Source organism: Dipodomys merriami, unplaced genomic scaffold (genome assembly GCF_024711535.1).
Source record: "Dipodomys merriami isolate MVZ:Mamm:240054 unplaced genomic scaffold, mDipMer1.0.p SCAF_2, whole genome shotgun sequence".
In the NCBI taxonomy this organism is placed as follows: domain Eukaryota; kingdom Metazoa; phylum Chordata; class Mammalia; order Rodentia; family Heteromyidae; genus Dipodomys; species Dipodomys merriami.
The window spans coordinates 66,587,787-66,605,966 of record NW_027203381.1 but is presented as its reverse complement, the minus strand read 5'-3'; the positions used below and the strand labels follow the sequence as shown (position 1 = coordinate 66,605,966).

The 18,180-nt window shown below is 35.7% G+C and overlaps 1 protein-coding gene across 4 annotated transcripts in view; it reads right to left on the bottom strand.

The window, feature by feature from the left end:
* Opa1 (OPA1 mitochondrial dynamin like GTPase) overlaps positions 1 to 18,180 on the bottom strand; it is an 80,112-nt gene that overhangs the window by 16,045 nt on the left and 45,887 nt on the right. For all 4 annotated transcript variants that reach the window (XM_070029859.1, XM_070029856.1, XM_070029858.1 and 1 more), the window contains 3 exons: positions 16,517 to 16,633; positions 14,362 to 14,455; positions 13,502 to 13,612 (listed from right to left, as the gene is read on the bottom strand). In XM_070029859.1, coding sequence (XP_069885960.1) covers positions 13,502 to 13,612; positions 14,362 to 14,455; positions 16,517 to 16,633 — 322 coding nt within the window. The remainder of the gene's footprint in view (positions 1 to 13,501; positions 13,613 to 14,361; positions 14,456 to 16,516; positions 16,634 to 18,180) is intronic.

The following is an 18,180-nucleotide window of genomic DNA, read 5'->3' as shown; positions in this document are numbered from 1 at the left end:
ACCAAAAAACAGTTGTCTTATAGGCTAATTTACTAGTGATACTTGGATTTATCCCTTCTTAAGACTATCATGTCAGAATAAATATTTTTCTTCCAATCCTATAGGAAAACCTAAATACTAACATTAAAAAATATGATTTAGGCAATTAATTGCAATGACAAAAAGTCATTAACATATTCTGTACTAATCAATCAAAATGCTTTTAAAACATTCATATTTTTCCTCTATTCTATCCTCCTCCTAGTCTTAAAAGTACATATTACTCTGAATTTTGTTAGGAGTAATATTCAAACATTTTAAGAAAAGGAAAACCACCCAGGCAGCCTTTAATGAGATAGGGCATCATTTATCACCTGTAAAGACAGATTTATAAGAAGAGGGCCCCTTCTGTTCCTTTAAGACTGCAAAACAGATGGGAAGTGAATGGACAGTCAATGGGACAAGAAAATGCATGGGAGGTGCTGCTGTACGTATGTTCCCAGCATAAAAAAGAGGTCAAGATTGTAACTGCATGACTGGGTCCTGGAAAGGGTCTTTCTTCAAGCTGTTACAAAGACAAATGCTGTTCCTCATCCTGCTGTCAAACTGTTATAAATATTGGTTTGTCAAAAGACCTTCAGTGTTAAAACTTTAAAAAGACGACGTAACAGATGAATGAATTACGAGAATGATTTTTAAACAGTCAGCTCATTAATGTAACTTTAAAAGTAAAATAAACTAAAGATTAGTGGAAAATATAAAACTGAAAATTACAAGTTTAAGCAAATTTTAAACTGAGATGAATGCAAAAAGGAAAAAGAAGTTACATCTCTTGAACAAGAATACTGCAAGGGGGCAGAATCTTACTAAACGTTATCACAAGAACAAGTATTCATGTCTTGTTAGGATAATTTTGCAAGTTCTGTTACTTACCACAACTATGTTATAAGGCAGTATAAAAAATAATTAATACAATAATTGAGCCTCTCTCATCTGAAATGTCTGGGAACAGTGGGGCTTGGCTTAGTGGTAGACTGCCAAGTGTTTGTGAGGCCCTGGGTTTAATTCCAACCACTAACAAAAACAAAGTAAGTAATTAATTAAAAACAAGAGTCCTTTATTTATAAGAGACACATGTTGAAATAGTTACATTTGCCATCACAGTATCCTGAACACATCTGATCTCATTTGAAATGCTCCAGATCACAAATATTTCAGATTTTGTAGATTTTTAGATTCTGGAATATTGGTTTAGACTTTGCCAACTGAGTATCTGTGCTATTGGTACTAATTACCAATCTGAAAAATCTAAAATTTAAAATCCAATCTATAGGAGACTATCATGTCAGTACTCACAAAGTTTCTAATTTTGGAGTATTCTAGATTAGGAATCCTCAACCTACATTGGTTCAGTAAGTCAGAATAAGGATCAGAAAAAGGAAAATAACTTCAGAATTGATTCTATGTATTCATGAAAAAAGAAATAACTTAAAATTTTTTTGGTGCTAGTCCTGGGGCTTGAACTCAGGACCTAGGCGCTGTCTCTGAGCTTTATGCTCAAGGTTAGCACTCTACCACTTGAGCCACAGCTCCACTTCTGGCATTTTAGTGGTAAATCAGAAATAAGAGTCTCATAGAATTTCCTGCCTAGGCTGGCATTAAACTGCAATCCTCAGATCTCAGCTTCCTGAGTAGCTAGGCTTACAGGTATGAACCACTGATGCCCACTCAAAAACTACTTTTAAATATAAAAACACAATTTCATTTTTTCTGTAAGAAAAGGAAAATCATAAAATTAAAATGGCAGTGAGAATGTAGATTTATAAATCCAAGTTACTTTTTTTTGGTGGTCTGGAGTTTGAATTCAGGGCCTCATGCTTCTAAAGTAGGTATTCTTATGGCCAAGCCATGCCTTTAGCCCTGGTTTTCGCTGGTTACTTTTGAAATAGAGTTTCACTTCCTACCCAAGGGTGTTCCTGGCCAGATTCCCTTGTTAGGCTTCCTCCTAGTTAGGTTAACAGGTGTGTCCCTCCACATGCAGCTCTTCCTTGCAAAGGGCTTCAAGGACTTTTTTCTAAGCAGGCTGGCCTTGAATCCTGAATTCTGAATTCCTTGAATTCCTAATCTCAGCATTTCAGTTTAGGATTAGAGGCATGAGGTAATACTTCTTGGCTCCTGAGCTTGCCCTCCCCTCCCCCCTTTTCTTTTCTTTGTCAATTGTGGATCTTGAACTCTGGGCCTGGGCACTGTCCCTGAGCTCTTCAGCTCAAGGCTAACACTCTACCACTTGAGCCACAGCATCACTTCTGGTTTTGGGTGGTTAATTGGAGATATGAGTCTCATGGGCTTTCCTGCCCAGGCTGGCTTTGAACTGACATCCTTAGATCTCAGCCTCCTGAATGGGATTACAGGCATGAGCCACTGGCATCCAGTTCGTTCTTTTCTTTCTTCTATCTTCTCTCCTTTCTATTCTTTCTCCCATTTCCTTCCCTTCCCCTTCCCTCTCTCTTTCTTTCTTTTTAGTGAATAAAACTATATGTATATCTTCAGGAGACAAATTTGCTCTAGATTCTTGATGATTGTTTTCATTAGGAGAATGGGCTCTAACTAGCACATATTACAAATAGAAAAAAAAGCACCAAATTATATGAACTGGGTTATCTATAGCCATCCATAAACCATAAATAAAATGTAAGTTTCATTTTTATTAATGCTGCTGTTTCTCTGAATGAGTATTTTTGAACTACGTTGATATAAAGAAATAGAAGCAAAAGCTAGCCTTCTCTGAAAGACAGGAAGCTAGAAAAAAGAGCATTAGCAATGAGCTGAAGGCATGGGATACAAGAGGAAGTTAACCCAAAGGCACCTCATAAAAATGGTGCTGCGGAAATTATATCCCTAAGGACACAGTCAAGACTGTTAAGCTGTAGGGTACAGTAGCAATCTCTATAACATTTATTGTTTTAAGCTTTGCCAATTGTATTCTCTACTTTTCCACGATCCATATGTACTAGTTTTGTGATAATGGAAAGAAAAAAATATTTAAAAGAGCACTAAAATCCTGGTAGTGTACGTGGTAAAGTTCTGTCTGATCTGTATATATGACTTTTGTATAAATTAGTGCTATTATAAGAGACAAACAAAACTGAAATTCTTGGCTGGGAAACATGTAAATGGTATTAAAAAAATAGTGAACTTCCTTCAATCTCATATACTAAAGCTAGGGAATAGATTGAAAAGCTGTTTTAAGAAAAAAATAAAATGGGTTTTCTGTACCTAGGAGGTAAACAGTGAATGAGAAAAAAATCTGTTTTGTAAAATAAGCTGCACAAGTTTGAAAAGTTCATTCACTCAAGACCTAAGATAGATAGTTTCAGGGAATGAGAAGACTTAAATTTGAATTCCAACCACTGAGGAGGAGCCATGAACAATTATCATGTGGTCCATGCAACATCTCTTGATATTGCAACCATGGAGAGATTGTATAGATAAAATATCTATTATTTTAAAGGTAGAGCATATCATATATGTTAGCTTTATTAATTCCACCAACTAGATAATAAAGATTGTAAGAAATGTAAGAAATGTACTTCATGGGCTGGGAAGGTGGCTCAGGGAGGCCCTGGGTTTGATTCCTCAGTACTACATAAGCAGAAAAAGCCAGAAGTGGCGCTGTGGCTTAAGTGGTAGAGTTCTAGCCTTGAGCTGAAGAGCTGAGGGACAGTGACAAGGCGCAGAGTTCAGGCCCCACAACTACCACCACCACCACCACCAACAACAACAAAAAGAAAAGAGAAAAACGGGTTATACTGTGGAGGAGGAACATACAAAGAAACAAAAGAATCACACGGTACATTATAAATACATTAGAAACAATGGCAAGAAAGAAAAAAAAAACCAGTTGTGTCCCTATCTTGGGGTTCATAACTCCTGTTCTCACTGAATTTGATGTTGGTGTCCTGCATCTTGAATATACACTTCTCTAATTTGGGGAGGGGAAGGGAAAAAACAAAATGCTTAAATAGGGATACAGGTTGACCCATTGTAACAATGAGATGTACAAGACACTATGTTGAAAATGAATTTTACAATTTAGGTGAAGGGGAAGGGAAGAGGGGCGCGGGGAGTGTGGAGGTGGGAGGGAAGGGATGGTAGGAGAAAAAGGAGGACCAACAATGCTTGATAGTAAATGTACTCATTACCTTGCTCATGTAACTGATGTAACTGTAACCCCTCTATACAGTATTTTTACAATAAAAAACGTATTAAAAAAAAAAGAGAAAAAAAGGAAATTACTTCACAAAGGTTATGGGCTTAATACACATGAAGCCCGTATGTATGTATATACTAATCCTTTGGGAGTTCTTGCTTCTTAAAAAATTACTATTTTGCTTAATTTTATTTTTTCTAATGTTACATGGGCTAATGGATTGTTTTATAATCAGACTTAGGTTTTTATTACTAGATTCAATTTTTTCCATCTTAAAAATGGGAGAACACAAAAACAAAAATTAAAAAGCAAAACAAAGCTTAATACCATTTTGAATTTCATTTAATTTTTATAAATTTTATTAATGAATTTTTATGTTTCTCATGAAAAAAAGGGTAAGCATTTTTAAGAAGGGAAAACAGCCAAGTTTTAGATTTTTAGTATATTCCCTGGACTTTTGAAAAATCCCAAAATATTTGTACAATAGCACATAAATAAACTTATTTAAAAATGTTACATTTCAAATTCAAGCCATAGATTATTGAAGAAAAACTTAAAAATTTTTTACTTCTATGTCAGTTAAAAACTGAGTTTAGAGCACTTTGCAAACCAAATGCAAAGTGTTGAGCATCATCAATCTTTATAATATTATGAAAAATACTCTTTTAATACTATCCAATTGATTATTTTAAAAAAGTAACACTTTCAGGCCATAGAATATATGCCTCATTCCTAAGGCACTTTGAGTGAAAGCCCAGCACCAAGGCGCATCATAGGGAATTCTTGTGTAAGTAACCCCTTCTCTACCAGAAGGGACTTCCTAAAGCTTACTTTATTCTTTGTGTCAACTCTGTTCTTTTATGCTTCTTGTCTCATCCATGCAGACTCAAGATGAAATAATTCTTTACATCTTCCTTAGCTGCTTTATCAGTTTCACTTTACTTTGAAAAATACTTCGATAAAGGCAGAATTTAAAAAAATGCCTTAAAGAGATTTAAGTACTGATAAAAGAAATAACTTATTCTGTAGTGAAGGGAAACGCTAACACACACACTTCTACTAATAACCATTTCAAAACATACTTGAATATCAAGGAGAACAAATGCATTTAAATACACGCATTTGAATAAATTTAAAACTTCTTAGTAAACATAAAGAAGTTATTAAAGCTTTTTTAGTGAATTAAATGAATTGGAAATTAGGAGATCAGTGGTGATCTAGTATAGAGCTGAAAAATATTTACAAGCTGTGAGGAAGGCAGTGCTAGGTAAACGAGTGAATCTGGTAAGACACACCAGAAGAAAGGGTTCCTACAAGGAGAAGAGTTAGCCTATCTTCCCCTTTTTAGTCAAGGCCAAAGAGGACTAATGAGCAGCCTGAACTAAAAGGTCATGATCACACACTGAATGTAGTGAATTATATCATACAAAATGTGGTGAATTTATGACTAAACCAAATCACTGGCAGGGTAGATCAGGCAGGAAAATATTACAGGCACAAAAATATTTTTCTTTAAATGGTTATTTTGGTTGATTTGCAGTTCTATAGTGTAAGAGAACTGTTAAGATTTAAAAAAAAAAAAAAAAAAAAAGAAAGCCTTGCTGGGCACCAGTGGCTCATGCCTGTAATCCTAGCTACACAAGAGGCTGAGATCTGAGGATCATGGTTCGAAACCAGCTCAGGCAGAAAAGTCACTGTGAGACCCCCTCCGCCCCCTGCAGAGAAACAGAAATATGCCTTTATTTTCTGAAAAAAAAGCTGTACCTTAAATTATGGCTAATAGAGCAATAATTTTCAGTATACCCATCATTAATTTTCAACACTCTTTCCTTAAAAGCAATTTAAAATTAAAGTAATATAAAATTAAATGTATTGTCACTAAGCACTAAAGCAAATTGTTCCATGCCTATTTTTCATTTACATAGACCAAAGAAATTAAATGTGACAATAACATCTATATTTCTAATATAGAAATAAATGATTTCAAGACATGAAAACATTTCTGTAGTGCTTTCATTCATATATTTTTAAAATTTCACACACCCAATAAAAATATTTCAACTAGATTTATTATCATATATAATATGTCATACAAATTTGTTACATGTGATCATATATAAATAACACAAATAATCTTGTACATTAGAATAATTTTTGAGTTTTCTGTTTGTTTGTTTGTGCTGGTACTGGGGCTTGAACTCAGGGCCTTGATGCTGTCCTGTGAGACTCTTAACTCCAATTAACCACTCAAAACCCAGAAGTGGCATTGTAACTCAAGTGGTAGAGCTCTAGCCTAGACTACAGTGGGGCTCAGAGACAGCACCCAGGCCCTGAGTTCAAGCCCCACAACCGACAAAAACAAACAAACAAATAAATAGATAAAAGAAAGCCAGGAGTGGTAGGGCATGCTTGTAATCTCAGCACTAGGGAGTCTAAGGTAGGAGAAACACCAGTGATAAGCTAGCCAGGGTTATATAACATCACCCTATCTCAAGTAAACTAAACCAAAAACCAACAGGAGAATAAAGGGAAGGCTTACTTAGAGATGTGCTAGCAGCTAGGAGTGATAAAATAGTATAGAGGGCAAAGAAACATACTACCAAATGGGGCACACATGATGTTCTGAGACTATGGTCCTGGAACACAATGAGGTTCTCTGCAGGCGCCTCACTGCATTTTATGAGGGTGCCTTTTTGGTGGTTCCTTCAGGATTAGGTATTTGGAACTCTACACTCAATGCCACCTCCTCTTTCTTTAAATCTCTTTTAAATTAATCTTATTTGAGTCTACAGAAACAAAATGAACATATTACTGTACTTGGAATTTGAACAATCTAGCAAATTTTCAACAGATACATCATCAGATGCTATAAGTAAAAATATTTCAGTTTTATTCCAACTACTGAGACAACATGTTGTCTTGCAGTAAAACTGAACAACTACTGGTTCACGGTGGGTGGTGATGCTTGGTGTCAAGAACCATACATTCCTTTTCTGCAATTTTAAGTTCTAAATTCTGAGCACAATTTTTTTTGACATGATTTTCAATCCCACTAGTTTAAGATTACTACTTGCACTCACGACAAGCCTCAAAGACAAGGTGGGCATGGAAAAAGTTTAGGAACAGTAAGTAACCAATGGAAATTGGATTAATAGGTATACTGACATTTTTTCCTCTCTTAGTGCATTAGGATAAAATCATTCTGGCTAGCTAGGGGTCTATTTAGTGATGTTCTACCTGCTGTTTTATCCAAGTTTTAACATGATTACAGTCAGTGGAGGGATCTTTTCAGATTTAAGCAGGTATGGTGGATTCCTGTGTTAATATTAACTAGGGAAACAGCAGTCACAACATTCTGCTTTTTTTGTCAACACCCCTTTTTGTCATAATTTCAAAATGTGCTAATACATATTAACTACAAAGAACAAACATCATTATAAAATGATTTATGTTACTAGAGATATGGTAAAAAGATCCTTCCGTCGGCAGTCTGTATTTCTAACTTTTAGCGCTGTGGCTGAATCTCATATAGACTAAGACTGAAAGGTTGTGTCTTCGCTCCTTTCTAATTATCAAGAGAAAGCACAGGATGGAGGATAAGAAGAGGCTGGGAACGTGAAGAAACACAAAGAGGAGCCCCCACAGCATTGTATATCCCCAAGAGAAACAAACTTTAAGTTTCCAGTAACAATTGCTTGCTGTCTGGGAGATGCTCAGGCATCAAACAATAAAGAACAGTCAACAGCGGCAAGAGGCCGAGCATGCTGCTGCCATTCCTGCTCTCTAATCCCTCTGAGATCTAGTAAAAAGGCCAGCTGTTGCCACCTCGCGTAGGGAGTCAGCAGAGCAAATTAATTGTGGGAGGAGGGCAAGCTTAGGATATTGGAAAATTCTAATTTACCACCCTCTTTAGTTACACTGCGATCAGCATTAAGACTATCAAGCTATACCATTACAATAAGCCTGCACAATGGTAACCCTAGTAAAGGAATTTATTACTGTTTTCACATTTCATTGGTAAACAGGAAGATAGAGAAACTTGTTAGAAAACATTTCAAACTACCAGTATAATAATACAACGAAAAGCTTAAAGTTAAGACTAATGGTCACCCTATGTGATTAAATTTTCAGTATTTGTCATAGCTGGACTTTTAGACTCAACTTTGGGAATAGATTTTTCTAAGACTCAAGGATGAACAAAACTGAACACTGTCTGCATTTCTGCCAACTTCCGACACTACTTAATTATGAAGGGATAGGACAAGAACATATTTAGAACCATGCTAAATATCATATGGTGGAAATTAGTGGCTTCAGATACACTTCACAGTTCCTTTACTCAGATGTTTTAGCAAATTTTTCATGTAGTTTGAAAGTTTAAATTCCAAAGTTTTTGTATCTTAGGAAGGATGAAAAAAAAGATGATGGTGGTGGCTGCCACTAAGGCTCAGACGTGCCCCTGTGAAGGGCACTGTCAGCTAAGGAAGCATCCTGACATAAAGGGAAATTCTGCAGAAACACATTTTCCAACAGCTTGATTCCCCATCCCCTATCTCCAATTCCAAAATTAGTTTGGCACAATAACTAAAAGACCTACGCTTAAATCTTGGCTTCACATCTACCTAATCTAAAGCATTTTCCTGGCACATGACAAGTACTCAAATTTTGATTCACATTAATAATTTCAAGTTATGGCACAAAAATGAAAATAATTTTATTGTTAAAATAAGGAGGAAAATAATCAGTCTTTACTTAGAAAAAGCAATCTAAAAGATTGTTAATGACCTTTTAATTCTTATTCTCTGATTACACAGAGAACAAAATTTTAACCTGGGCTTTGGGGAACAAGAATTAAGTAGAAGTCCACCTTGTACTGTGAAACTGAAACACCACTGGCCATCGTCACTCAGCTTCCTAAGTGGCACAAGTGAGGGAAAACATGACAAGGAAAGTCTGTGAAATGTTGGTCCTCCTACTTGTTTCCTATGATAGCAATCATAAAATCAGTGACAATAGAAAGAATAACTTCTCCCCAAAGATAGTATTTAAGAATTACAGTCAGATTGGATATACTACTAAAATGTTACATGGGGAATGCAACATATTTACTCTAAATTAATGCCGTTAAAAATCCTTCAGTTGTTAATAGTTCAAAATTAACTGCACAATTCAAAGGATTCCTTTCCCCCTCTATACTTTCAAATATGATACCAACTGACTTAAAATGAACATATTACTGTTAAAAAATCCTTGAAATTAATCCTATTGTAAAATCAAAATAATTCCAGGAAGGTTGTAATGAACCTACTTTAACATAAGACCATTCTAAGTGTGGATAGAGACTATAAAAAAAAAAAAAAGGAGCCAATACAGGAAGATGAGCTCTGTCTCTTACCGAATTGTCCATGAGGTAACAACTCTTTTTAATATCTTCAGGTACCATGTTTTAAAGTCTCACATGATCCTAATCTATTAGTTACAAAAACAAGTAGTTAGCCAGGTGCTGGTGGCTCATGCCTATAATCTAGGGACTCAGGAGCTTGAGATCCAAGGATCGCAGTTCAAAGCCTGGGCAGAAAAGTCTGAGAGACTCTGATCTCCAATTAACCATTAGAACTGGAAATGGTACTGTGGCTCAATGTGGTAGAGCACTAGCCACAAGCAAAAGACCTCAGGGAGAGCACTGAGACCATGAGTTCAAGCCTCATGACTGGCAAACAACAAAACAAAACAACCGAAATAGCTTCCTTTTTAAAAAAATCTTCATACGAAAAAAATCTTAGACATACAGAAAAGTAGGAACATTTACAAAGAACATTTTCCTCCTGAAACAGTCATTATGCTATATCACTTCCAAATATATACTGTGTATAGCTGAAAACAAATATATTTCCTAGGTAATCCAAATTTATCAAGCAACTCCCCCCTTCCCCAAACAAAGCAACAAGCAAAACTCACCTCCCAAATTTCACTCACTGTGTCCTCAGTGTCCTTTAGACAAAGACAGCCTACTAGGACAAGACTGCATTTAATTTTCATGTCTTTTCATTTTTCTCAACCTGCAATAGTTCTTGAGTCTTTCCTTATCTTTCATGGTTTTACTATACTTAATTCCAGACAAGTAATTTGTTTATTTATTTAATTTTTTAGTGCCAGTTCCAAGGCTCGAAAGCAGGGCCTTGCATTTTCTTTTCCTTCCTTCCTTCCTTTTTTCCTTCCTTCCTTCCTTCTTTCCTTCCTTCCTTCCTTTTCTTCCTTCCTTCCTTCCTTCCTTCCATCCTTCCTTCCTTCCTTCCTTTTCTTTTTTGTTTTCAAAGGGGTTAGTTACATGAGCAAATTTCTTGTCGAACATTGTATTCTTGCTAGGCTGGCTTGCTCACAGCTGGTGCTCTACCACTTGAGCCATGTATCCATGGCTGCTTAGGGAGATGGAATCTCAAAGACTTTTCTGCCCCAGGTGTCTATGAAATATAATCTTCCAGGTCTCAGTCCCCTAAGAAGTGGGATTACAGGCTACCATGAGCCCCAGTACTTGGCTAAACCACTATTTTGTAGATGACACTTTAATTTGGGTTTGTCTTATGTAAAGTTTTAATTGAATTTAAGTTATATATCTTTAGTGACACTATCCTAGAAGTAATACAGGGTCCTTCCCACTGTATTCTGTAACATGGCATGTGGTTTTGATTTAAACATTACTGATTTTAGCTTTGACCACTCAAGGTGACAATTGTCAGGTTTTCTATGTTATGAAGTTACTCTTTCTCTTTTTTAATTAGTATTTTCTGTGGAAATATTTTGTGTGATTATATTATTCTACTTTGAATTTTATTATTTTATTTGTATAATCACCAATTCATATAGTCCTAGTTCGTTCAGCGATTCACCATGTTATTGTCATTTGATTCCCCATTTACCCCAAGTTTGGTCAGTTAAAAGCTGCGAAAAGCTTCTGCAATCTGTACCACCACTCTTCAAGCACTCCCAAGGTGCTCTAGTCCTCCCCTGTCCTTTCCTTGTTCCATCTGTGCAATCTACCATGTCGCCAAAGAATTCAGGTTTCCATGCGTGACTCCTCTTCTAACAGACCTCGTGAAACAAGGAGGAGGCTTCTGTTGCATTTCTTCTAACTCTAGTTTCAAGGATTCATCTCAATAGTGAAAGTGTGTATTTTCTCTAGAATTCCAGAGAGTAATGTTGTATTTCTTATATATTCACCTCAAAGTACAATCAATGAATCTCCAAGCAATGAATGATTTAAAACCAATTAAGTTTAAAACTGGCAAAAAGCATGAATGTATAAAAAATTTTTAAAATCTCTACATTATACTACTCTTTACTATTTTGATATTGTAGTTAAGATTCTTGATCATGTCCCTCAAATTCTAATAGGCAACATACTATGTTCTAAGTGAATATGCTAAAAACATATTAGAAGCTTTGGCTCACACATTACAGTAGTTGACTGCAAAACTTCAAAAGTTTTATGGATGAAAGCACTCATGACCATATTCTCAAGTATTAGACCAAAGAAAACACTTTCAACCACTGGCTCATTAGTATGGCTGATGAAGCAGTCAACGGTGAACTCTTTGCTTTGAAGGACATACATTATTTGGAACATTAGCATCATCACAATGTTATTTGTACAAAAATAGTAAATAATTTCAATTGAGTCAAGTGACTACATTCCCAAGAAAAGCACAAGGAGAACATAAGACTTGGCTTGACAGTGCATATATTTCAGTTAGTAATACATTTTCTTTAAATAGTTACATTGGGAGTGGAAAATATCATGATTATTCAGATTCTATTATAAAAAACGGAAAAAGGCATTTCTTTTCAATTACTTAAGAATGTATATGCTGGTAAAATTAATTAAGGTAACTCACTGATAACCTGAGGGCTCCAAAGGAATCACATACATTGTGAGGGTGACACACCTTTCCTCTGACAGTGCTGATTTAACACATAATTATGAATCAGGACCTCCAAAAGCTTAATGAATTGATTCTTCCAAGAACCACCAAGAACAATCCCCTTATAAATACAGAAGCTAAGGGTTTGAAGATTTCTAGCGTATGATACAGTAGAAAAATGACAGTTCATGCTTGAACATATGTGTTTTCTGTTAGCACCAATTTCCTATATTATCAAAGTGATAGGAAAAAACTTATGTGACAGAAATGGAAATAAAAGCTAAAATGAGATGCACTTCAAACAAGCACCATTTAAAAGAAGAACAGAGGAGAGAAAAAGCAATGAAAAGCTCAGATAACTAGAGGGGAAGAATGGATGAGAAGAGTGGGTGACAAAAATACAGCCCTGCCTAGTCATAGGTACAAAATACCAACTCCCTGTCTGGTTTCCTTCAAATATTCCTGTGACTAAATTGTAGTAATATAAGCTCAGCGTAGAAACTGAATTTAAAAGAACTTCTACCTGTTCATCATTTACTTTTATTTAGATATCAGAAAACATAAATAGCAAATTTAAATACATGATGGAAGAGCAAATACTTTGTTTTATAAGCTAAAAACGTAAGTACTGACTACCAGTATTTATTTAATATTAATGCTTCATTGATATCCTTGAATTTTCAAAGATCTAACTAGCTTATGTGATTTAATCTTAAAGCAAAAAAAGAACACAGCTTCATTCTGAATAAAGAGACAGTTATTACTAGTGCCAAGCTGGTATAGGTGCAGAGGGAAAGGAAAGACATAGTGGCTCATGACAGATGTTAAATCCTGGCCAGGATTCAGAGTGTTAGTGACCTGATCCAATAATAGAGAGGTGTGTGTGTGTGTGTGTGCGCACGCACGCGTGTGCGTGTGTGTGTGTTTGTGTGTACACACATACCTTTTATCCTAACACCATAGAGAAGGCCTGGGAATTGTGAACTGCGATACATATTTCAATAACAACAAGCATATCTAATTTTCAGATCCTGGTTTCAAAATACCAGGAAGGAATTTGGATTACAGAATGAGCCTGGAACATTTTGTTATGGGAGCACCAAGTTGGAACAACAGGTAAAACCTGACTAGGGTCTAGGAATTAAATACAGTAACATGTCATTGTTGATATCCTGACTGTGGTAGCTGCTAGGAGAAAAATCTTATTTCTAGGAAATACACATTAAAGCACTTGGAAGTGACGTGTCTTTGGGATGGTGTCTTACTCTAGCCATTTAGAGGTAAAAAATGAGTTCCTGGTAGATATGTTAACTTTTCTTAGATTTGGATATAACTGGATGAATAAGGGGAAATGGGAAGGCAAATAGGCAATAGGGAAGGAGGAACTACTCACTGAGGTCTTCAGCCAGTTGGACTCGTTTGCCAGTAAGTAACTTAACTTTCTTGTCTGCGTCTTCAGCAAAATCTTCCAATACCTCTTTAACATTTTTCTCTAATCGCCTAACTGTTTACAATAAACAAATTAAAAAAACAACCTTGAGAAACTTTTTTATGATTGCACAAAATGGTAAAATTGACCATATATGGAAAGCAAGCTATTTATAATCATTCTGTTCCATTCTTAAATTTGTATTTCTTAGTTACAGAGAAAATGTCCACCGTTCTCCAACACTTTTATCAGTGTGCAATGTATACATCTTCCTAGAAAACAATACATTCTTAAGCCATATCATTGTAGCAGAAATGCAGATTTCTTCCAGACTGAGTGATGCTTAGGAGCCCCTTCCTTTTAGAATTTTTATGTAATGAAGGCAGACACTGGCATGTCTTATTACCCATCATTTTCAATTGTAATTTCCTTTCCAAGTGCTAGAGAAGTAGATCAAGTGGTAGAATTCCTGCCTAACAAGTTCAAGGCCCTTTGTTCAGATCTTATCCTCCTTTTAAAAAAACTTCAAATCTCTAACCAATCTATTTTATGGAAGTATATTAGCAAACTTTTATTAAAAATGTCAAAATCTGTCAGTTATCAGTGGCTCAAGGAGGCTGAGATAAGAGGTTTAAAGCCAGCCTTGGTAGGAAGGTCCCTAAGAGTCTATCCCCAACTAACCAGCTAATTGAACTACTGGAGACATGGCTTAAATAGTGAATCACCAGTTGAGTAGAGTGAGAAGCTATTAGTTCACATTCCAGTACAGATACAAAAAGAAAAAGAAAAGTGAAAACTAGAAAATGGGTCTCCATATGGCTTACCTTCAGTGTTTGTAAGTTGTTGCCGTAAGGTATTTGCAGTGATAGCAAGCATGCGTTGTATTCGCCAAAATAAGATCACATCATTGCATTCCAGCTGAAATAAATAAAGATGATCAGATGCAAATTTAAAATAAAAACCATGATTGTGTACTGTTGTAATTTTCAGTCAGTACTCCTAAACTTTAATTTAAAAAAATACTCAAATTTAATATATACCTCCTACTGTAGATATAAGATACACAGATTCATCATAACTTCTGATTTGGGGGTGGGTGGGTGGGTTATCTCTCCTACAACTATAAAGCTTTGTTTCAACACTGATATACGTGGACTTAGGAAGGGCAGAATTTCATTATTTATATACAAGTAGAAATTCATAGAACATACTTGCAACTTACAGTTAGATAACACCCATCTTTATCTTAAATATACCCAAATTTATCTTCAATATATTCAGGCTAACCTCTTTTCTTTGTGAACTATCATTTAAAAAATTCAACTGGGTATTATTTATTTTAAAAATCAGCTTATTTTGTAGAAGAAGGTCTTAACAATTAAAAGATATGAAAGAAGCTTGCCACCTTTATGTATTTAAATACAAACTTCTTTTAAGTTGCTGAAAAATATAAACATTTTCAACTTATAAAACTACTGATTATTAGAGCTTTTTTTGTTTTTTTTTTTGGTTGGTGGTAGGGCTTGAACTCAGGGCATGGGCACTGTTCCTGAGGTATTTTACTCAAGGCTTTTATCACTCTGAGCCACAGTTCTACTTTCGGATTTTAGGTGGTTAATTGGAGATAAGAGTCTTACAGACTTTCCTGCCTGGACTGGCTTTGAACTGTAATCCTCAGATCTCAGCCTCCTGAGTAGCTAGGATTACAGGCTTGAGCCACTAGTGCCTGGTTTAACAGAGCTTTTTTAAAATTTTCATTGTAAAGATGCCGTTCAGAGGGGTTAGTTACATGAGTAAGGTAATGAATACATTTCTTGTTGAACATTGTTACCTCATTTGTTTTTTTCCTACTACCCCTTCCCTCCCCACTTCTTCTATTTCTCCCCCTTGAAGCTGTAAAAATCATTTCCAACATAGTGTCTTGTGAGTATTATTCTTTGTTGCAATAAGTCATCTTGTGTCCTAGCTTCAGCATTTTGTTATTCCCCTTCCTGTCCCCAAATTGGATAAATGTATATACAAGATGCAGGGTACCAAAATCAAATACAGAGACAACAGAGAATATACCATAGGGAGAAGAACATACAAAAGAAACAAGAAAAAAAATCACATAGTACATTAAAAACAACAACAAAGAAAAGCCTCTTGTGTCCATATTTGGAGGTTCATTTCATTTAGCATCATCTTAAATGGTTATATGTATATAGCTTTTGAACTTTTCTGCTCATCTGATAAAATTATCCTAGACATATACTAGTTATTGCAAATAAGGGAAACCAGGGGACCTGTACTTCTTTGGGTCTGGCTTACTAAGTATTTGTTTGCATGAAAATTCTCAAAATACATCAGTCTGCTGCCACCTAGAGGTTGTTTTTATGAAATACAACAAACTGTACAGAAGTTTATAATAATTTAAAACAAGATTTTAGTGCCACAAAGATGGAATTATGGGGCTGGGAAGGTGGCTCAGTGGTAGAGCCACCTTGCATGCATGAGGCCCTAGGTTCGATTCCTCAGCACCACATAAACAAAAAGAAAAAAGCCGGAAGTGGCGCTGTGGCTTAAGTGGTAGAGCGCTAGCCTTGAGCTGAAGAGCTGAAGGACAGCGCCCAGGCCCAGAGTTCAGGCGCCACGACTGGACCACCCCCCTCCCCCCCCAAAAAAGATGGAATTATGACACATGGAAATTTCTCAATAGGGTTTCCATTCAGCAAATAGATGATTATGCTATCAACATATATACACTCTCCCCATGTACAGAAAAAGTTGAATAGACAAGTGTAAAAATGTTAACAAAGGTTTTTACCCTAAAGTGGCAAATTCCTTTGAAGAGAAAAAAGTTTCCTTTTTAAATTACACATATTTGTTTTACAATTGAGCAAATGGCTTAATATTAATACTACAGCTAAGGCTTGCTTTTAAAAATCTCTATACAACCATTGCTAAAAAACATTTCCTTTTGTTTTGGGGAAGCCTTACCTCAGAATCTATGAAATGCCTTTGGTAGTAATAAAAACCTCTCCGACAAAGGTTACAGTGGTGTAGAGCTGTTTTTAAGAAATGTCTTCTATAAACTTGATGCCAAGTATCCTTAATCTAAAAAGTGACAGAATAAATAAAAAGAGAAAAGAAACAAAAGCCAAAGAATTAATGTGCACATTTCATATTATCATATACACTGAGAATTTGTACACAAAATCTGTACACAAAAGCTTACTATAAAATTGATTATATAAATGCAATAGAAACATTATTTTACTAACCTTTTTATTCATTTATATTTTTTCAGTTGCAATATCTACTGTTGTTTTATTCAAATGATCATTTAGGAGAGTAGATGAAGTAGGGATATCTTTGTGTAGGCAAATGTGAAGAAATAAAGGCAAAAGGAGGCTTCAAGCCTTTTTTAAGGACAGCTGAAACCAAGAAGCTGGTTTCAGACGCCTATCTACCCAACAATCTTTTTTCTGATAACTAAATTATACTGTTACCGTACCAGTATGATTTCTATCACACTATTATTTTAGTCTGTTAGGTTAGTCAGTGTGCTCTCATACTTATTATCTGTTGTGAGTAAAACAAATTTCAACACCATTTGACAGTAAGAATGTGGGGCTCAGGAGATATGAATTACTCAGTGACATAACCAGTAAAGCCATGGTATTATACTAGAATTCTTACCTCCTGTCTGCCCAATATCCTGATAGTCTTAGAAAGTACATTGAACAGTGGTACTTGAAAAAAAAAACTGATTTTATTGCTTACAGAAAGTAATTAAAATGTGTATTCAGTCCATACTCAAAGCTATAGAAAACAGCTTAAAAAAATGAGCATTGGTAGGCATTTTTTTTTTTTTTTTGGTCAGTTGTGGGGCTTGAACTCAGGGCCTGGGCAATGTCTGTCCCTACTCTTTCACTCAGGGCTAGCGTTCTACCACTTTGAGCCCAGTGCTGCTTCCAGATAATTTTTTTTTAATCCCAAGAAAGATTTATTTTTATCAAGAGAAAATACTTCCTATTATATTAACCTTAGAGTCATATAGCTTAAAAATAATCAAACTGAATACACGTTGAATATCTCTTATTCAAAATGTTTACATCCAGATGTATTTCACACCTTGGAATTCTTTCAGATTTTAGAAAACCTGCAAGCACACAATGAGATGCTGGGAATGGGACTCAGTCCCATACGTGAAATTCACTCCTGTGTCATGTACCTTACATACATAGCCAGAAGATAATTTCATACAATATTTTCAGTGTTTCTGCATTTTGACTCCTATCAGTCACATGAGGTCAGGCGAAGAGTATTCCTCATGTAGCATCAAGTAGGAAAGTAGGAGCTGAAAAGTTCCAGGTTTTGAAACAATTTTTTTTGTCGGTCGTGGGCCTTGAACTCTGGGCCTGGACCCTGTCCCTCAGCTCTTCAGCTCAAGGCTACCACTTGAGCCACAGCCCCACTTCTGGTTTTCTGGTAGTTTATCAGAGATAAGGGTCTCATGGACTTTCCTCCCCAGGCTGGCTTTGAACGGCGATCTCACATCTCAGCCTCCAGAGTCACTAGGATTACAGGCGTGAGCCAGTGGCGCCTGGCCAGATTTTAACATTTTATATTCCAAATTTTCATATGAGGGATGCTCAAGC